The 22,787-nt window shown below is 41.6% G+C and overlaps 1 protein-coding gene across 2 annotated transcripts in view; it reads left to right on the top strand.

Moving 5' to 3' along the window:
- NMT2 (N-myristoyltransferase 2) overlaps nt 1–22,787 on the top strand; it is a 41,285-nt gene that overhangs the window by 955 nt on the left and 17,543 nt on the right. For both annotated transcript variants that reach the window (XM_048510841.1, XM_048510840.1), the window contains exon 2: nt 13,878–14,013. In XM_048510841.1, the coding sequence (XP_048366798.1) occupies nt 13,878–14,013 (136 nt within the window). The remainder of the gene's footprint in view (nt 1–13,877; nt 14,014–22,787) is intronic.

Here is a 22,787-nt window from a genome sequence, read left to right as displayed (position 1 = left end):
CTACACGTTGTCCCACCAGGTGTATAGTAAGCCAGAAGCTTGGGGCAGGTGAACCATAGTATTCTTTGCTGTTGTCCTAAATTTTTCTACAGACACTTGATGTACTCAAGCTTTTATTTGGGAAGAAGGTTGACAACAGTTCTCTAAATTAATTTTGAATCCCAGGATTCAGTTCTAGTGCAGGTGAGGTAAACAGGAAGCAGGTGCACAACATGTATTGGCTTAGAAGTCTTGCCGTTTAGATATATACAATATCCAAGTTGGTATATTTTTAAAAAGTAACAACTGAATGCATTTCAGGTCAGAGAGGTGAAGATTCATGGGGAAGAATGTTGAAAAGGAAAGTGGTTCCCTTTCCCAATTGATAACTATTTAGAAAAGGGGAGAATTATGTAGGATGCCAAGTAATGTCTGAACCTGTGTCTCCATGTAGGCTTTGTTGAATCTGACATTAGACTTACATGATAAAACTACTGGTGGCACTGGGTTTTGTGTAAGACGATAGTGTGTAAACTTCCTACAACTGTACTACTGTTGTATAAATTGGCGACTGAAAATGTTTCAAAACACTGTTAAGAAATATTCTTAATAGTTAGTCCCTACTTTGAAGGATCAGTTATTTATGATTTTTTTAAAGTAAATATTAATCTGTTTTGATTTTTGTAAAAAAATTCAGCAACTTCTAGTGTCCAAATGAGGCACATTTTGGATTTGCAGAGTAAATGCAATCAGGGGCAAGTAGCCTTTATTGGCTGCATAATAAAGGCACAATAACTTTGCCAAGGAAATGTGCTTTATTATTAAAACAAGAAATGATGATGGGACTACTTTGAATCTATTGGAACTGATAGTTAGACTTATATTTTAAAAATGCTTTCTGAACCCTAGAACTGTTGCAAACTGGATTTGCTATGACATGAATGCTCAACATGAAACTGCAGCCAATTTTGGCTCCTTGGCCTGTATACCTGTATAATATACATCTTTGCTGTGTTCATATTTAATATATCTTAGGTGTGTACCTAAGAATGTGATGTATAACAAACCCCCTATCCGTGTGATGTTATGCAAAGTTATACCCTTCTATTCCTATAGACTTCAGTGAGCTTAGGAAAGTTTTTATAGGATTGCAGTACATGTTCCTTAGATATTTGGTTAAGGTGTCTCTAATCAATGACAAACTAGACATGAAACTACTGTCATCACTAACACTTGGTATATTATATTAATAAAATTACAAGTTAGTTTCAATTTTGCACAGCCTCCGGCTACGTCACCGCGCTGAGACCTAATTAGTGACACCAATTTGGATACTAAGGGGAGAAATTGTACTAAATTCAGCTGAATAAAAATGCCTTCCCTTAAGAATTTCTCTTACTTGCAGGTAATGGGTTGGTGACCTTGCAGCAGGTGTTCATTTGCGATTGTGGTCTTTCTGTGACTCACCTGTTATTGTGTGATTGCCCTGTGAATTTAAGCCATCTGAGATAGAAGGCCATTGCACAGAATTCCAGTGTAAAAGAGTTTGGAAGCCACTGGAATTCCAGTGGGACAGGATAACGTAGATGCAAGTCACCTTGAATATATGCACACATGAAGGAAATTAATTTATCCAGAATACATGTTCACTTTCCAGTCATTTTTAAGCAGTCACTTTTCACCCTTTCTAAAACACTTTATTGTAGACTGAATTCTATGGCTTGTGGTTGTGGTAGGTTTTCCGGGCTGTGTGGCCGTGGTCTGGTGGATCTTGTTCCTAACGTTTCACCTGCATCTGTGGCTGGCATCTTCAGAGGTATATCACAGGGAAGTCTGTTACACACTATGGTTTGTGTTTTCCTGTTCTGTTTTGTAAATATTTTTAAATGATCACATTCTTTACTTTTCTGTTGTGTATCAGCCTTGTCTTCATTTATCACATTTTCTACACTTTATTGCTTTCAGAATCCTCTTTAGTTTTGGGTGTTCTTGAAACGCCCTCACCAAAACTGAACGTCTTGGCTCTTTTGCTTAGGCCTCACTGACATTCACAGATGGTCTTTGTCAGTTGTAAGCCAGTCAAATAGTTTTGAATTAGAAGCTGGGGTTCCAGTTTGATGTTCCAGTTCCCCATTTCAAATTGTTCTCACTTACCAATTGTTCCTCTAATCAGCATGTATGGGTGTAACACGGGTTTGTGATATGAGGTATATTGGTGTGCAGTTTAGGTGAACTGATCAAGTTCAATAGCAAGAGAGGTGGTCTCCTCTTGAGGTGGTTGGTAAATAGTCACTAGTCTGGTTACCTGTAGAAAGAAAAAAAATTGCTTCTGTGTGACCAGGAAGGTTTTGTAAAAAGAAAAAAAATGGCCTTGTGTTACTTCTAGGCCATTAGTGTTCCCCCATCCCTCCAGGACAGATCTATAAAAATTGCTGGTAAACCTTTATAATTTATGTAGTCTTTGGACAATATGTATTATGTACAAAGGATTATTTTTATGATGTTTGTTGACTGGCTCAATCTGTTTGGATCTGCTGGTATACTGCACACACTGCTCAAAAATAGGGCCAATAGCTGCAGGGAAAGGTGGCTGCAGGTAAAGTGAGTTGGATCTGGGGAATTTGACCTTGAGAGCCAGTGTGATATAGTGGTTTAGAGTGGAGGATTCTAATCTGCAGAACCGGGTTCAATCCCCACTCCTCCACATGAAACCTGGTGGGTGACCTTGGGCTAGTCACAGTTCTCTCAGAACTCTTTCAGCGCATACAGAGACAGGCAATAGCAGACTGCCTCCAAACCTTTCATCTTGAAAAACCTTTGGGGTCGCCTAAGCCAGCTGTAGCTTGACAGCATACACACATACAGTTTGACCCCTTAGTCAAGCATTCATTTGGAGATAATTTATTGCTGGGTACCATAATTAATCATTTCCTAATGGGATTCTTGCAGTAAGTGATGTCCGTAGTCCTGAAGTTTAGAATAGCTCACCTGTTGCTGTCCCTGTGAGAATACATTGAATAGAATATCCTTTTCTAAGGCAGTCTCTTCTGAATACCTGTATTCAATGTTGGGAAATATGATATGGGTGTAGCTTTCATCTTATGTCTGGAGTAAAGCAAAGAGTAGCTAAGTTGTAGTGTACTGTCTTAAACATAACAACTGAGGGAGCTGGTGTGGAAATGGGTTTGCAACTATACTCTGTTTCACAGAAAGATGATAATAGATTTTATAGTCCTCCACCACAGAACAAAGCATGCCAGACCTTCTTTGTTGTAGAATCCTCCACCTGGATCCTACTACATAATAAGCCCTGCTCCTTCCATCTGTTTGAAAGTAAAAATACATTTTGGCATAAATGCTCTTGTATCAAAGTACTATGTTCAGTAATGCCCAAAATAATGGTTTTGACAAAGGCAGTGTGTAAAAATAAATGATAATTCTCATATTTGTTTGGGACTACAGTGAAACCTCAGTTAACGTTGCCTTCGGAGATCGCCGGTTTCGGTGTTCGCTGGTGGCCCCCGGCTGTTTTTTTGTCTCGGTGATTGTCGGTTGCATCAGATTCCGTCGGCTTCTGAGGTGACTTCTGCACAAATCCGGTGCGCCATTTGCGTTGTGCATGCGCAAACGGCATTGCGCATACACAAACGGCGTACCTCGGACTATGCCGATTTCGGTTTTCATCACATGATTCCAAACCACTCACAGACGAAAACCAAGGTCCCACTGTGTATTCTAATGCCCAAGCATACAATTTACTCAGCTGCTGTACCTCAACTGACCAAACTATCATCTTTCTGTGGAATAGAATATAGTCTGTCTCTATTTGGAACGGTAGCTGTAACTTTGCCTGTCCAGTCTTGAAGGTCACTGTTTCTTTTGGAGAGGGGACAGTGGTTCTATAGCAGGGCATATGCTCGCTTGCTGAAGGTCTCAGGTACAATCCTTGGCATCTCCAATTTAAAAAGTTCAGATGATGGGTGATGTGAACTACTGCTGTATGAGACCCTGGAGAACCACTGACAGTCTGAGTGGATAGTACTGACCTTAATGGAGTGGTGGTCTGATTCAGTATAAAGTAGCTTCATGTGTACCCTTTTTAAATTTGGTCTACCTGTATCTTTTCATTTATATTTTCATAGCAGATCGCATGGGGCTCCCAGGCAGTTTCCCATTCAGGCATCATCTAAGCCAAGACTTGCGTAGCTTTAAACCTATGACACTGTTGTTCTTGGACCAGGTTAGAAATGTTAATGTCCTGGGGACTTTTTCGTGAAGGGAAACAATGGCTTTAAAATGCAGTTGGGAAAATTAATGGAGGATAAGGCTATACATATCTTATTGACCTTTTTAGCTAAGCTCACCTTCCAGATACCGAGCAAATATGCCACTAAATACTAGCTGTGGACATGGATGGGCCATCGTTGTCTGCTTTGAGTCTTTCCTGCAAATCCCTGTGGGATTTGGTAGCCTTTGGTTTGATCCAGCAGCACTGTGTGCATGTATGTCCCAGGCAGTGGTGGGATTCAAAAATTTTAATAACAGGTTCCGATGGTGGTGGGATTCAAACAGTGGTGGCGCCACACACACGCACCACACACACGCACCTCCAGTCCCTATTGGGCAGGGTGGTTGCTTTAGTAACCCCTTCTCAGAAAAAATTAGTACCCACTTCTAGAGAAGTGGTGAGAACTGTTTGGATCCCACATCTGGCCCAGGAACAAAGCTTCTCAAGTACATACAATGGCCGGAATGTATTGTCAAAGGCTTTCACGGGTGTTGTGTGGTTTCCGGGCTGTATGGCCGTGTTCTAGTAGCATTTTCTCCTGACGTTTCACCTGCATCTGTGGCTGGCATCTTCAGAGGATCTGATGGTAGTAAAGCAAGTGGAGTGTATATACTTGTGGAATGTCTTTCACCCACCTTGGTCATTCCACAGGTATATATACTCTACTTGCTTTACTACCATCAGATCATTTGAAGATGCCAGCCATAGATGCAGGCGAAACGTCAGGAGAAAATGCTACTAGAACACGGCCATACAGCTGGAAACCACACAACACTCCAATGGCTGGAATGTATTAGAAAAGCACAGTGACTAACTGCAGGCCCTCTGCCTTATTACAAAAATGGTTTTGGAGCATCCCCAAAACTTGCAAGTGGTGTGAGGAATTGCTATTCAGTGAAGTGGGATCCTCATCTCCTTGGTAGCATGGAGCTAATTATGGCATTCTTTGGGTCCTGAATCCAATTCCTGGGTTGCTTGAGTATCTGTCGTATGTACTCAGCAAGGTACCTTGCTCTGTTAATTGTGTACTATTACACAGTCATGAATCATGCCATGTGCTCATTAAAATTTCTTGAACATTATGACACATCCTCTGAAAAGAAAGCTAATGGCAGAAATGAAACTAATAACAAATGGGACCTTGTAATAAAAGCTGCGGAGAAATTGATCATCTGTCCCTCCCCAAAATACTTTGATGTAATTATATGCTGTACAAAGTCATAAAGGAACAAAATTATTGTGAGAACATTTTAAATGGTTGCTATTTTTGAAATCAGGAAGAACCACAGATGAGGCACCAATATTAAATCCTTAGATTCTCCCAAAGATGGCTGGGCTACTAATTTCTCAGCCCTGTCTAAGTGTTCCGATAAGGGTTATACACTGAGTCAGAAGACATATCTGGATTGTAGGCTTAAAATGGAAATAGTCATTCCTGTTTTCTAGGGATATCAGGCAAACTGGAACTGTATATAAAGTTAGGGAGCTCTAATGGGAAATTTTTAGCCTCCTTCTTAACAAACTATAATTCCTAGAATTCTGTAGGAAGAGACATGACTCTTCCACTACTATAAATCCAGTATCATTTTATAATGTAAAAAAGTCATGCTATAATTGGAAAGCATGACACCAACTTGGTATTACATTTAAGAACCAAAAATGGGCATCTTACTGCTTTTAATGGCTTTTTAGTATTTCAAACATTTGATTTTCAGTTTTCAGAGCATTTTCTGCCTGCTCAACTGTGTGGTAAAGGGTGGGCAAATTAATTTGCTACACTCTGATCATGTCAGCTGTCTTGCTGTGTTCAGAACTCCCTACTTAGGTGTGGTGAACACAAAATCTTTTTAGATTTAAAGGGTCACTACTCATGTAGTGAAGGATGTTTGGTAATGTATCTTTGGCCAGCTATATAAAGGAAGTTGTGTTCCTTGAGGCTGATACTTAACATTGAGTAATACACTGTTGACTACATGTGTTCCTGGGTTGCAGTGCTGATGTATAAAAATAGTGCTGTGGGCAGCAGAAGGATGCGTAAATTTGCTGCAGAAAATATCACAATGCAGGTATGCATATGGTCTTAACTGCTGCATGCTGGAATACATATAAGACAGTAGTTCTCAACCTTCCAAATTCTGTGACCCTTTAATACAGCTCCTCATGTTGTGGTGACCCCCAACCCTAACATTTATCCATTTTGCAGATGGAGAACACTGATGCAGAGAGTCTTAGGCGATCCCTGTGAAAGGGTCATTCAACCCCCAAAGGGGTCCCGACCCCCAGGTTGAGAACCTCTGATAATAAAGATGACTCAGATATGCTAGCCTTGGATATTTCTGAGATTCTGTTTTGTGTATCTCAGATAATGTTCCTGTAAGGTCTTCTGATGAAACTGTTTTGGAGATGAAGTTTATATAGTTTAGTTCCACTTTTAAATACATCGACTGCATGAATAAATCTTTGCCCAGTTTTTACATAACTATTCAATTTTATTTTCAGTTGTTAGTATCCAGAATATAACCAAAAACCATTCAGAATAATTATTCTATGTTTCTTTTTAATACTTCCAATGCAATACATACACAATCTGATGTAGAAACTGGTGATAGGTACAGCAAGAAACACCTTAAAGCACCTGCTGGCAAAGCTCTGCTGCAACACAGATACTGGTAGTGGCCATCCTATGCACAGAGGGGGCGGGGAATGCCCAACCCTAAGTCCTAGACTGCGTAGTGAGCATGCTGGAGTCCTCAGCAACACCATCACATCATGATTGGCATACATGAGCTCAGTCAAACTGTAGCTGTAGTCCCCTGACACCCCCCCCCCCACCCATATACACAGAAGACAAGTCCTGCCAATGCCAACTCCCACTGAGACCCAAGTGGCATGCTTCAAGTGGCAGGAGTCCTAGAACCAATTCATCCCAGGGAGTTGCATGTACAAATGTGCGTTTGAGTCCTGGCCTATGGCATAGTTTCTCTTTGCCAGGCATGGCAGTGGCAGACAATTGGGCAGCAACAGGGCAACATACAGCTGGAGCTCAGGATGGCTGGGGCTCCTCCTCTTCCGTGTTTATCTTCACAGTAGACCTGCAAAGCAAGTTAGGCACTGAGAGTGTGATTGACTCAAAGTCACCCGGTGAGCTTCATAATCTCAGCTGGAATTCAGGTTTAAGTCTCCTTGGTTCTAGACACAAACTTTAGCAACACAGTCTCTCATAATTCTTTTAGCCCATTATTGTTTGTATGTAATTAACATGAGGGCCAGTCTGGGAGCAAACTAAATTGGGCTTTCATTGATATTATAGGACAGGATGTAGTAAAATACTGGAAGCTTTCCCCTCTGTACTCCTTTTTAAGGAGATTGGTATAAAACCTGTTGCCTTTCTAGTGAATGGCATCTTGTTTTTATGGACTGCTGTCTCCCAGGACATTACCAATGTGTTTTTGTGCAGCATCTAGTAGTGTTTACCTAGTTCTTTCTGTGGTTTGACATTAGCAGACAAGCCAGGATCCTAAACACCAAGGTTGTTTCTCAGAAAGGCTTGAAATAAACAAACTCTTGCTTGTGCTTGGTTCACAAGGCTGTTGAGCATCTTTTGTGGGATATGCAGACTGTACCTGTATTTGTTTCTGGCGGTCTCTTAGGGCCAAACTATATTTGCTTATTTCCAAAGAGTTGGATTCAGGTTCTTCAAATGGCTTTTAAAAAATAAAAGAGAGCCTGTTTGGGTTCAGAATGCCACTGTGGGGAGAGGGGCGGGCTCCTACTTTCCACCAGGGTGTTTTCCTGTGCTGAAGCAGTTATTTTCCCATTTTGGCTGCTCCATATGGAGTATTCTGTGCACCTGAAAGAAATAAGGAAATAACTCCCTGCCCCCAGCACAGTTTCAGCACAGGAACACCTTGCAATGAGTGCTTAGCCTAAATAAACTCTCATTCCTTTTTTAAAAAGCCATTCCCAAGGCGTCAAGTCTTTAAAATAAGCACATCTCCTTTGGCCCTTAGAGCAAGTAGTGTTCTCCTCTTGTACTTTCATGTTTGCTGATCAGTTAATTGTGTACTTGATTCTGATTTTGTTTGGTTTTGTGTCTCTGTTATGGGCTGTTTTTCTCATGATCAGTTGGAATGATAACCTTTAGTTTTATAATGTACTATAGTGGCAGTACTTTATTCCTGGTGGATGGGTGAGTTGTGATAATCAACTAAACTGATATGAAATTGACTGTGGGTTTTTCCTCTGTTCAGTAACTTTTTCGTGTCTCGGGGGCGTTAAACACCCTCATCCTTGGAACCCCCACAACCATTCTTGCTGGTATAACCTTAACATGTATAACTAGATCAAGGTTTCATTTTTTGAAAAATAACTTTTCAGATTAGCTTTAAAGTTATATCAAAACATTACTGATTCGGTTTTTCTATTAGAAATAAATAATTATGAAATTGTTATGAAATTATTGCAAGGTGAATTATCCCCAGGTTAATAGGTTAATCATTTATATTTAGACAACTTTTCTACTGCACTTTACTGAAAGGAGAAAGATAATCATTATCTTAATAAAAGTTAAATCGTTTTATTTAACCAAAACAATAACTCTATAGCATATGTATTCTTGTATTTGCTTAAACATCCTTGTTTGTTAACTGATGGAATTAAACAGAATATCTTTTAAATAACCTTCGACTATTAGCCAGGTCTACACATGAAACACTTAAAATACTGTCCTCTGTATCTCACTCATCTTCATATTCTCGTTTGTTCATAATCTGGAAAAAAATAACAAGCTTTTCTGCTTTATCGGTCCCCAGACGATTTCTCAATTGGAATGAATGAGTCCAAAGGAAGAGAATATTCTTTCTATTCCAGCAGAACAAACTACTGCTGTTAAAAGTGATTTTTAACATTATTCCAGCAGTCTCTAAATCCAAATGCTTAATAAGTGATCTCTACCAGTTCACTGGTGTGACTTCCTTTAAGACTTCATTGGCAACCATATATTTCTTGAATAGTTGCCCTTTACTGTGAAATTTATTATAGTTGGCATCACAGATTGATGATTCCTAGAGACCCATATCATAGCTAACTCCTCTTCTTCAGAACTTACGACTTGACCCTGGTACTGAATATTGATAATGTTTGCAAGAAAATGGCCTGGAGACAGTGCTTGTTCCATTTGTTTTTTATGCTTGTAATTTAATTCTGTCATTGTGCAGTTCTGTTTCCAAGTTCTCACTCAGTTTCTTCCAAATTTCAACAGCATCAGTGTTTTGTTTATTGCTTCAGAAATGAATTTCAGGATTCTCAAGCCTATCTTAAACATTTCTCTTAAGCCCAACGTTGAGGCTTTTGACCATAACAGTGCCATCTATTTTCTCTAGATTCTGTTCACAATTTGTCATCAGAATACTACTCAAACAGTCCACTACAGAATTCCACCTAACATCTTGTGAGAGTGTTAGCTCAGTTCCACCCATTCCTTTCAGAGCTGCTGCAAAATGATTGTTACACAAGTATTTCGCAATTTCAACAACATTCATCTTTATTTCTGGGACGCTGACGTCTTTGGCTAGGAGGTGCAACTAATGAGCACTGCAACCATATGTTATTACCTTTGAATTCTCTTCATGCTCTTCTAAAGTTCTTCTCATCTTGGATGCATTTGCAGCATTGTCTGTGACTAAATTGCATATTAGACATCTGAATTTTTGTTCACATTTTGTAATAGCTTTTGCTGCTATTTCTTGTAAGTATTCTGTATGTGCGTTTCCTAACATATTAACTGTTTGTGCAAGAAAGACATTCTCTTTTTCTGTTGTTATCCAAGCATATACAACAGGATCATTGTGGGCGTTACTCCACTAATTAAGACTTAGGTTAACAATTTTACTCTCTAGATCTGTTGCACTTTGCTCCACTTCTCTGTCATATATTTTATCCAGCAGTTTCTTTCCAATATCTACTCTGCTAAGTGGACTGGATCCTGCTCTCACATAGGTCATATTAATGAAGTGTAGTTTTTCAGTTAGACAGAAGGAAAAGTTAGTCACATAAACAGACTGGGCAATGTTTTCACCAGTTAGTTCTTTTTCTAAACTGCTGGTTTTTATCATACTTTTCTGTGGTGGTTCCTGGATCGTGAGATTTTTTTTCTTTCTCATGGGTGATATACTGTGGATATGTGATGTATTTGAAGTTTTCAGAATCCTTTAGATTGATGATGGATTCCCCTAAACAAAAAGTTACTTATGGTGTTATTATATTATTGATACCATTTCAGCTTATTTACAGTATAAACTCATGTATAAGCCAACTTGTGTATAAGCCGAGGCACCTAATTTTACTACCAAAACCTCGGGGAATGTATTGACTCATGGAAGGTGGGAAGCTGGGAGGCAGAGGGAGCTCCTTATTTGGGCAGTGACTCCCCCTGATGTCATTGCCCAAATAAGGTGCTCCCTCCACCTCCTGGCTGGGTTTGAGGAAGTCCAGGCAACCAGGAGGTGGAGGGAGCTCCTTATTTGGGCAATGACATCAGGGGGAGTCACTGCCCAAATAAGGAGCTCCCTCTGCCTCCTGGGGTTTGAGGAAGCCCAGCCAGCCATGATTCCCCTTCACCCTCTGAGGCTTGTGCAGCCACAGGGAGGTCGTCCCGGCCATGCCCCCAGCCTCCGCAGAGGTCTGAAGAAACCGGCTGGTAAAGCAGGACTTCCGTGTATATAACCTGCCGAGGGGCATTTTTCAGCCTTAAACAGGGCTTATACTGTGAGAGTATATAATGGTAGTATTACTCATTGTTAGACGATGCAGAAAACGCTGGGCCAGTGTGTGCCCGATGCGCACTCTGGCTTTTTCGCCCCAACCCCATGGCGGTGCCCCCCCCCCCACTCCCATTTACTTTAGAAAACCGAGCAGGCTGGAGAACAGGCCTTCCTGTTCTGGTGGGAACTACATTTCCCAGGAGACTCCAGCCTGCTCGGTTTTCTAAAGTAAGTGTTGGGGTGGGGCGTGGTGGGGGAGAGGGGGAGGGCCCAGGGGATTTTGCGCCCCCCACGTGACCCAAATTCGTGCGCCCGGTGCGTCGCGCCCCCCCACCCCCTGGGAGCTTCACCGCTGCTCATTGTATTCACTGCCACTCAGTACTGATCCCAAAAGGAATATATGCTTGTTTCATCTCCTTATTTCTTCATAACAACTGTATCAAAATGAAGGTAATCTGCATAGTAACAAATATGTTTTTGCTCAAATATGGCAATTCCTCAAGGCAGTCTTGAAGAAATATGATGAAATCAAAATGTTTACCAACCTGAAGATCCTGCTCTTCAGATATCTTTTTATCATCTTCATCAGTGTACTCCGCATGATGTTGTTTCATTCAGGCCATCAGACCTTGCATTTCTTTGTTGCAGTGTTTGCATTTTGCCCACATGCCTACCTTATCCGCAGTGAGAGGCACTTCGTTAAAATATTCCCAAACTGGGTCTCTTTTACAGCCTGCTGCCATTATAGGTTTTCTTCTCCAAGGAGAGAATAATGTGATAATCCTCAGGCTATGCACACAAAGATCCCAGACTTGTGGAGTAGGCTGCTCAAAAGGTTTCACTTTCATTTTTACTGCTTGTTCCTCTCTCCACACACTGAGCTTCTTAACTTAGATCTATTAACTTAGCACTTAAGCGGCAAGGGGTTGATTCTGTGTGTATAGATTTGCTAATGAGCAGTGGGGCTAAAGCCTTTTTCTTTGTGTGTCATTTATAACATTTTTGCTGTGATGAGGAAACACATTATCTCTGCAGTCTCAAATTCAGTTTTGGAAATACAAAACCAAACATCTGTTATAACATGTTCTAGACAGAAAAAAGCCCGATCAATGGAATTAGTTTACAAAAAAAATTTAAGCATTGCATGAATATATAGATAGCCTCATGCTACATAATTAAAAACTAATGTTTATTTCATGATGAATAACTTTTGGACTATAATGTATCTTAACGTAGCTTTAGATAGCTTTTTCTTCAAAAAGGCTGATTTTAAACTGATTTGAATGAAAAACTGATTTAAATTTCAAAAAAATTCATTGATTTTTATCCACCCTGTTACCAACTGCAGTTTAGCCATTCTTAAAAGTCTATTTTATAACATTTTGAACAGCTTAGTTTTTAAAAAAGGAAATCCTGTAATTTAAACAAAAATAATTACATGTTCAATAGTCAATATTTTAAAAACAGATCTACTTTTATTGTGCCTTCTTGAGTCGCACCTTTGTGCTCTCTGTAGTGTAGAGCCTTTTGAAAACTGCCACTCTTGATTCCAAGGTAATGAGAATTATTAATGTTTTAAAGGATATACTGTTTCTAATCTGTTTCATCCTATGTTGTGAATGCTAACTAGCTGAAGGCCTATAGCACAAACTGTCAGAAGTGGGTTGAGTGCCTTTCCTTAGCTATAAAGTGCCCCATTATCTATTTCTCAGAGAATGGAGTTTAAGCAAATGTTTTTTTTATTACAAACATTATTGGAGGTAACTTACATTAACAAACAAATATTGAAGTCTTCAGCAGCAACCCTTAATGTGCCTAACAGCAAGAATCTAACCATGACCAGTGGTGTATCTATAGCAAATGGATCCCAGGGCAAGAACTAATTTTGCTCCCACCCCCTGTGCATGAGCATGGGGCTGCCCGGCCCTTCCCCTATCCCCACACAGAGGAGAACCACAGCAACCACTTACCAGTGCTGCTCCTTCCTAGGAGAGACTAAAAGACAGAAGAACAGGGAGAGAGAGCAAAAAGGAGGGAGAGAGACAGAAACAGACAGAAAAAGAGGGGAGGGGGGAGAGAAAAGAGGAAGAGAAAGGGAGAAAGACACAGAAAGAGGGGAAAGGGGTAGAAAGAGACAGAAAAAGAGGGGACAGAGGGCAGTGTGCCTGTTGAGCTTGGCTGGGACAAAGGAGGCAGCCCTGGCACTGTTTCTTCCTCAGCTACCCATCCCCTCTCCACCCCACATCCCTGTGGTAGCTGCTCCATCCATTCAGGCACAGGTGAGATGCACCTTCGGGGGGGGGGGGACAGAAGAGCTGCTACTGCCCAGACCAGGAGGAGGAGGAGGAAGGGGCAGGCAGGCAGGCAGGTTCTGAGCTCATGTTTTCCGGCTGAGGCAGGGCCTGCCAAGGTCCCAGTTGCCCTTCTGGCATGCGGTGGTGGAGGGTAGCCAAATGTGCCTCCCATGTGATCTAAGCGTGTGGCGCCTGGGTTGTGAGACTCCTGCATGAGATACACCCCTGGGAGTGACCTAAGACACTGTTTTAAAAACTGGCCATAACTTATCAGTTAGAAATGTAAGACTGTTTCCGCACGGGCAAAATACAGCGCCCCAGGGACGGCATTTTGCCAGGGATGCCCCCGGCCATTTTTTTGCCTCAGTTTTCAGCTACACCGTTTGTGTAAATTTAGCGCATGCGCAAATGGCGTAGCTTTGGTTTTCGCCAGTTTCGGTTTTCACTGAGCATCACTGGATGGATTACCAGCAAAAACCAAGGTTCCACTGCACTCCATGTTTTAGAATTTTAATTTTTAAAAATTGGTCATTATTATTTTTTCTTCTTTTACAGAAGTCCAGGAGGAGACCTGGGAGCTAAGAAAAAGAAAAAGAAACAGAAGCGAAAAAAAGAAAAGCCAAACTCTGGAGGAACCAAATCGGACTCTGCATCTGACTCCCAGGAGATTAAAATTCAGCAGCCGTCAAAAGTGAGAGCCTGCCTCTTTTAACTGTGGTAGCTTAGTGCAGCATTCATAGTGGATGTACCTGCTGTCACAGTTGCAGACTGGGAAAAAAAGCTGTCTTAATAGATTGTTAACAACTGAGGAGTCTACTATCCTAGTAGATAGTGTGTGTGTGGTCAAATAAGAAGTGTTGTGTGTGGTCAAATAAGAAGTGTTGTCTAAAACACCTCTCGTGTTTTGGTGGTTATGCCTGTTTTGATCCTTAGAAAGTTTGTCTTGCCCAGTTGTGTCATGAAGTTATTAAATTTTTGTAGTAGGTATATTCTTATTTGGGGAGAATTGCTCTATAGCAGTGCCTTAAATCTTCTGATGAGGCGTTTGAGGATAGTTTTAAAATGTTTTTAACAGCTGTTGTTTCATTTTGTTCAGAATTATTATATCCATGAGAATACGATTTTAAAGTGGTTTTGTAACAAGCCTCAGGCTGATTCCGCATGGGCCAAAAACAGCAGTGTGAAAACAGTGTGAAAATGGTGTAAAAGGGTTTAAAACTGTGTAAAAGGGTTTATACTGTTTTCACACCATTTTCAAACCGCTGTTTTTGGCCCGTGCGGAATCAGCCTCAGTAAATATTTCCTTTGTGAGGAAAAAAACCTAGTAAGATTATATCTGAATGATAACAATTCAAGGCCTTTAAGGCCTTTCAAGGCCTTAAAGCAAACATGCATTTTGTAATAGGTTTGTAGTTTGATGGGTAGTTGCATTGTGACTTGACCTAGTGTGAATGCAGGTATGTCAATGTCATACCCACGGCTTCATTAGATGTGGGGGTTGCTGTCTGTTGTAGTGTGGAATGCTAAATATCCAGCGTTTGATTTCCCTTCCAATATTAGATCTTCAGAGTAGATCCCACAATCTGCCAGTAGAAGACTCTGATACTTGTGGATTCCCACTTCACCCTGCAGTCCTTTCCAGATCAAGGAAGGCTTCTTCCCAGGGATGTGGAATCTGTGTGATCTCATGGCCATGTGAGTTGGAAGGCTGAAGTGAGAAAGGAGTGGGGGACAGGGACAAAGTTGTTCTTTTTGTGTCAGCAAAGAAAGACAGAACAATGTATTGTCGAAAGCTTTCTCGGACAGATTCAACTGGTTGGTGGGTTTTCCGGGCTTTGTGGCTGTGGTCTGGTAGATCTTATTCCTTTTGCCTGAATCTGTGGCTGGCATCTTCAGCAGTGTATCACAGAAAGAAGTTTGTTACACAGAGTGTAACACACTTCTCTCTGTGGTACACCTCTGAAGATGCCAGCCACAGATGCAGGCAAAACACTAGGAACAAGATCTACCAGACCATGGCTACACAGCCCGGAAAACCCATTACAACCAGGAGACAGAACAATTTTAACCCTTTCTCTCTTCACTGTAGCCTGCTGATCTATGTGACCATTATTTATTTTTATTTTATTGAATTTATATCCTGTTCATTCCCAACTTGGGTCAGACTCTGGGTGGCTTACAAAGATTAAAAACATAATAAAATAAAATAGTAAATTAATCTTATTAAAATCTAAACATAAAAACTATTGATGGCAACTAAAATAGCAATGTTGTCTATAGCCTATAGTATACATTTCCCACCTGAACAGATCTCTTATTTGTCCAAGACCACATAGATCCTGTGAAACGGAGAATAAACTTTCTTGGAATTGGAAAGTATTGCTAGGGAAGGGGAACACAAGAACTAGCTGTGATTCTTGCATACACATAATGTGGATCCAACCCTATATTAGCAAGTTAGACTAGTTTCCTGGTGGCAGCTAATGGCTGCTATTGTGTGTTTGTAGTCACAAATTCTAGTGTAATTGGTGCAGTTTGCTCATTTAATGGGCTAGTGCACTGACTCCAGACTGTACTAAAAGTGTCATAAGTTACTGGTACATTAAGGCTGTGCAGGTATGATAGCTTTTTAGAAACTTAGAAGGAGTTGTTGCAGGAGTGTGCAGGAGTGTGTTTGGGCAGGAGTGTGCAGAATTGTCTCCGTGTTTGTACTGATCAAACGTGTATTTTTGGGTGCAAATGATTGGTACTGTATTGCCTATGTATATAGAGGTGCAGATTCAGATCAGCCCTTAGGAAAATGGAGGGGGGGATTCTTCAATAAATGGATTGTTATTTACTAACAAATAAACACAGACTAATCGAAGCAATATGGTAAGGTAGTAATGAATGAAAAATATAGAATACAAATGGAATACAGTGGCACAGAACCTTTCCCTGGAATGGCTGCCTGCCTACAGAAAACAAACCTATGAGAGAAAATAAGACATGCAAGCCTGATTTGGGGAGGGCGGGGGACACAGCAGCAAAAGAACTCATGAATTGAAGCTGACCTGGAAAAGGCAGAAGGTTTGGTGCCATGTCAGTGGAGCAGAGATTTGGGATCCAGAAGACATGAGGAACCAGCCATGTGATTGAGGTAATAAGTGTTTCTAAACTGATGGCAAAAATTGGGGCTGAGGAGCAACTTTTTATATCCTTCTGCCAGGGATGCGGAGGGGAAGGGATGTCTTGGCACTGGGACGTATGAATAATAAAAATGTAACTGTTGTGGGTGTTCAAGGATGTGAAGCCTTTGTCTCTATTCTGGAGGGATATTTTCCCTTTTTTCATGCGGAACATCAAAAATACAGAAGGGGATCTCTTTCCCTCCATTGAATCTTCAGAAAAATGTTCTTGGTAGGTTAGATTGAATGAATGTGACAGACCAAAAGCCACCCCTCAAGTTTCATGGCAGTGTGGGCTAGTGCTATCATAATGCTGAAGGAGAACATAACATAAGAACAAGCCAGCTGGATCAGACCAGAGTCCGTCTAGTCCAGCACTCTGCTACTCGCAGTGGCCCACCAGGTGCCTTTGGGAGCTCACATGCAGGATGTGGAAGCAATGGAGAAGTTGCTGCATAGGGGATAAAAAAATCTTTCTGCATACCACACAAGTCTCTAAACCTCCTTCAGCTTGTCTGTGTTTTGCTCCCTCTTAAATAAAGCTTGGATTTTCTACTCCAAAGTGGTGACTGGTGACTCATTTTTGAAGAGTGCCAGACTGAGGTGGTTGTCCTGAGTTTCTGCTTTTAAAGGTCCAGTTTAATAATGTTTTGGAAAATGAAGCACAGTGTATGATAAGAACCTGCACAGAAGTAGCAGAATTTAACAAGTCATCACTCTATACCAGTGGTGGCGAACCTTTGGCACTCCAGATGTTATGGACTACAATTCCCATCAGCCCCTGCCAGCATGGCCAATTGACCATGCTGGCAGGGGCTGATGGGAATTGTAGTCCATAACATCTGGCGTGCCAAAGGTTCGCCACCACGGCTCTATGCTGTGGTCCTTGCCAAGTGTTCTATGATATATCCGGTGAGGCTGTCTTTAATTCTGAGCTCTTCTACAAGTTCTTTGCATAGCCTTTCCATTGCATTTCTTTTTTCTCTTTGCACACTCCCACAGGACTGTTTTGAGGATGACAAATATGGATTGTTCAAGCTCTTTGCAGCAATGCTGTAGAAATAATTATATATTGCAGGCTTCCCACACAGAAAAAACTTGTTGGCTTTCTGTTATCACAAAGCCTAAGCCTTACTTTGCGTGTCAGCAAAACTCTAGTTTGCCTGTGACCCATTGTGTTTTATATAGCACCTGAAAGTTATTTTTGTCTCTCTGTGCAAGCAGTTGCAGCTTTTCATAAATTTTGATGTATCGAAATAAATTGTGTACATCAAACTCTGCCCTTGCCCCAGTTTTAGACTAAAGGCAGTAATCCTACACTCATTTATTTTGGAAAGTTTCACTGAAATCTCAGAGGCTTGCTTCCAAGCAAAGAGGTTTAGGTTGCCAGTGTACAGTTTCCCGTTTCATTCCCTTGGCCTGTGTTTTTCGTAGAGCTGATGAAAAGTGTCAGTAAAATGCCAACTGTGATGCAGCCAACCTTTATCCTCATCCTTCTGTGGATACAATGAACTTGTTCAGACCTATTTGATGCTCTGCAGTGAGTATTTCTCATATTTTCATGTGTTTTAAACTGACAACTTTTTAGAAGAATCTATAACAGTGCCTCTCAGTATGAGAACTAACACTCATTAAATTTAAGACTTGAGATCAAGAATGCTACCTAAATTAACTATAAGTCCCTCTGGACCCCCCTGTCCTGCACCATGCACACCTGTCAAGGGGAATGTTATTTGGGTGACTGAGATACATTCCTAACTATATGTAGCGGATTGAAATAACAAACCAATGCTGCTCCGAGATTTCTGTAACCAGCCTGCTATATGTTACCACTGCCATCTGTGCATTCTTTGCTTGATCTTTAAGTTTATGGCTTCACATGCTTTGTAGGAAACTAGGCTTCCCTTGGCGCCTCTGTCCCATGAGAAAAGAATTACATCCGTTATCTTGTAGGGGCAGGAAGCCAGGTGGCTCTCTCACTATCTGCTGCCGACCTTGGGGTTCCAGAGACTGTTTTTCACAAATTCTTGGAAAACTGGGAGGGGGGCTTTCAGTGAGGGATAAAGGGGACTGAGGATGCATTTTTGGCATTGTCTATACCAGGGGTAGGGAACCTGCGGCTCTCCAGATGTTCAGGAACTACAATTCCCATCAGCCTCTGTCAGCATGGCCAATTGGCCATGCTGGTAGGGGCTGATGGGAATTGTAGTTCCTGAACATCTGGAGAGCCGCAGGTTCCCTACCCCTGGTCTACACTGAGAATGCCAGCTTTGCCAGGAATGGCTTTTGCCAAGTATGGTGCTTTGATACCTCATCGATAAACGCTGTTGATTGATACTTCAGAGTCTGCTTATTGGCTTAAGGTTCCGAGACCTAACAACAACCCAACATTACGTGAAACCAGATCACATTATTTACATGACTTCATGTTAACCTGGAGGAGTAGATCCCCAGAATTTTTTCCCCAGCCTTTTGACAGCCAATTTAGATGTTACAAATGGCTCCCATATACAAGGACATAGCCACATAGAAGTCTCATTTGGCACATCCATAATGTAGACAATGCCAAAAATGCACCACTGTTTAGAAGAAAGGCCAGGTTTTGTGTGGGGATTTGAGCTGAATCCAAAATACTCTTTATTTAGAAAGTCACATAAGCATCTAAGATATGACATCAAGCAGTTCATATAGGAGCACAGAAGGTGAAATATCTCTTCGAATAGTGGCCCATTATGCATGGAAGGCTTACCTTGGGGCTGTTCACTGAGCAGTGGGTTTGTACTGGGTGGCCTCGCATTTCTACATGTGTAGTTTTTCTGCAGAGAACTCCGGGGCCTCCTTCTCCAGGTTCTATTAACTCTGCCCATCAACTCAGCCTTAAGGTCGCAGATGTCATCATACCTGGTAGTGCCAAGATTGCTGGCTTTGTGCAAGTTTTTAAATCACTGTTATAATGATATTTCTGTTCTTGCAGTTACATCAATATTGTGACCCTTTTCCAGAAATAATCCCTCCCCCAAAATGAAAGAGGCAAAACAATTCCCTGGACCACACGCTGCTGAACTATGTCCTAAACCTGATATTCTCTCCCCCTCTCCTCCACACATGTACACAGACACACTTCCTGCCTGCCGCCGCCGCCGTAGGATAAGATACTTGTTTGTTTTAAAATAAAGACGTGAAATGAATGAAGACGTGAATAAATGAAGTTTTTAAAAGCCCTCCCAGTCATTGGGGAGGGCCCAAGTAGGGCGGGAGAGGTAGGGTGCATCCAAAAAGAGACCTTGCTTGTACGGTTTGTCAAGTCAAAGTCAGATCTTCATTATTATTATATCAAGATGTTGTTATTTCCATATGAGCATTTAGAGAAGGAACCGGCAACATGGAACAAAGAGTGAGAAAAAAGGTGTGGACGGCAGTGTGAGGGAGTGGGAAGGGTGGAGCTAGCTATGGGTGGAGAGAAGATGTTCAGGGCTTAGCTGTGCTCACTAGCAAGTCTGCCTCCTCTGGTGACAAAGGAAATTAAAAGTTGCACAAGAAGTGGTCTCACTTGACTTGGAAAGAATGGAAAGTGAAAACGATGCTCAAGAAAATACATTTGTACAAAAAACCTTGCTTCGGTGGACATTCATCCCCCTCACACAGCAGACACATTGTGGATAATTAGCCAGAGTTAAAACTTTCTCCTGTCTGGCAACCCTGCTGTGAGATCTTTGCAACTCATCCCTACACTGCCCACACTACCCAGGAAGCTCCGTGTTCAAAATCCATATGATGGTAGGAAAATAATGCATTGGTTTTTACCTTTTCAGAGGGAGCATTCATATAAGCCCTCCACTTTCTGAAATACGGTCTAGCAAGGACCAGGCTTGTGCACCAATATCCAACTGTGAGAGCTACTGTACTAACTCTAGTTTGTGAATTCTCTGGCCAACCTCGTGCAGGAGTGGCCAACCTATGGCACCCCAGATGTTCATGGACTTCAATTCCCATCAGCCCCTGCCAGCATGGCCAATTGGGAATTGTAGTCCATGAACATCTGGGGTGCCATAGATTGGCCACCCCTGTACTAGAGAATCCCTAGAAGTCTGAGTTAGCCAGAAACTGTATTTTTGTTTCTATGTCCTATTTTTTGCTTATGGGAGGTGTTGATTGCCCTCCAGAGACAAGGAATTCCCAAGTTCTCTTCTCAGTCAGGAAATATATTTTCCTGTCTTATACAAGCTGCTGTATGTGGTGCTTGTATTTTCTACATTCTCTTGAAATTTATGCGTGCATTATGAGCCCGGTGTGCATTATGGGACTGCTTGTAGCAGTCGCAATATGTGTGTTTTCTGGCTTCCACCCCATATCTTTTACCGCCTGCCCCCCCCCCTCCCCCCGCAAAGTGATCTGTGTCTGGTCAGATGCCTGGCCTTAATGTGGTGGATTTGTCTGCGCTCATTTAAATGTGAGCTTGATCTTGGGTTGTCTTAAAATGACAGCAATACATGTGAAATCCATCCTATGCCTAGCTCAGGACCCTTTCGTAAAGCTTGGCACCAGGTGAGCAGGAAGGATGGTCTCCAGCGTCTGTTGAAGAGGGAAGCGGTATTTTTGTTATCATTGTGAATTCTTCTTTGTTGATACTTTGTGCTAATTGACTTTTACTTTGCTCCATTGTGTACTGGGTTATGTTAAAAAGAAGTGAAACTTTCTGACCAAAAGATTTGAAACACAGGTGAGAATCGGTCTGTCAGCAAGACAGTTATGATGTTAACTCCACGCCACACTGAAAGGGAGATTTGGTTGCAAAGTCTGTGAGCCATCCATGTAGAACAGTGATGGTGAACCTTTTGGGCTCACCGTGTCATCCAAAACGTTGGTGTGTGTCGCCTTTGAGACATGTCGAAGGCTTGCTACCACTGGTGAAGTAGGTAGCTTAGTGGGAAAGCAGCTGGCTGTGCATCACAAGTCCTCTCTGTAAATAACTGCCTTGCTTTATAACGCTGCCACAGGCTCTGACTTGTCCAGACAGACATTAATGCATTGGCTCCTGTCCTTACTATTGCAGACATACTACTTAAAAACTGGTGTTCGGGCTTCTGACAGGAGCACAGGCTGGGGAAAACAGAGCACTGGTCTAAGCAAGCCAGTGCACATTCCTGTGATATCGGGCACAAACATCAAATCCCTGGGCCTCTTGGTGATGCTGCACCTAGAATTTTCTTCCCCAATCTTGCTTTTGTCATTACTATGATACAAAGATGTGGTGGCCTTACATGGGAATGTATTGCAGATGTGGAGGCAAGGTTATATTTTCCCAGGACGGTGCATATTCTAGGGAGGGGAGCACAGCCTGCACATTCTGTTAGCAATTGATGCAAGTTCATAGCACCCCACAAAACGTTCCCTCGCCAGAAATGTTTGATTTGCTCTTTGGCAACCTGTTTCTTTTATATGATGCATACAGTTAAATGTCATGCATTTTGCTTTACAGGCCCCCAGCCATTTGTAAAGTCTGTCTGCTAAAGTTTATTTTAGGGGGAGGGGGGACAATACCTCTTCCCTTTAAATGTTGCTGAATATGAGTGTGTATTTTCCTGTCTAACAAAGGCTGTTATAGAATAAACCTGCTTTAACCAAACCTTGTTTTCACATATGGCTCATTGTTAGTGCATGCGGTATAAGGTTACTGGTTCTTCATCTTTAGCAGAGTTTATTTTCACACTCGTTCTGTTTTGCCATTTGAACTTTGTTCAGTTAAGCAGCTAGATTAGAGAAGGGTGAAAAGGGGCTTCCTGCCCCATGTATTGGTATGTTATACCCTGTGCTGTTAAAACTTGTATTGCAATAATGCATTTAGGGCAGGTTTAAATACAAAGAAAACTGTTTTGGAATTTTTTTTTTTTAAAGCGACAACCTTGACAAAAGCAGCTGAAAAGAACGTTAGGGAAAATCTATTCATGATGGGGGCGGGGGGGAGAAAAATCTCTGTTTAAGAGTAACGTTAAGTTTTACCGGAGACTCCGCGCTGTGCCTGAGTTCCCCATTTACCTTCCTGTAATGTCTGTTGAGCACATTGTGTGATAAGAGTATCTGCAACCCTGCTATACATTATTGGCTGATACCAGTGGGGAAACCCACAATGTGATGGTGTCATGTAATGCATTCATAAGTTGTTACAAGAAGAGAGGGGTTGAGGAAAACCAGGCACTTGGGAAGGCAGAGAAGTTTGAAAAAGGAGGGATTGGAAGAAGAAAAAAAAATTAGAGGGAAATGATAAATGTGAGAGAAAAGGGGAGGAGGGGTAAAAGAC

This window comes from Sphaerodactylus townsendi, linkage group LG11, assembly GCF_021028975.2.
Source record: "Sphaerodactylus townsendi isolate TG3544 linkage group LG11, MPM_Stown_v2.3, whole genome shotgun sequence".
Taxonomy (NCBI): Eukaryota; Metazoa; Chordata; class Lepidosauria; order Squamata; family Sphaerodactylidae; genus Sphaerodactylus; species Sphaerodactylus townsendi.
Note: the sequence above shows the minus strand (reverse complement) of the source record. Positions and strands in the feature narration are given on the sequence as shown.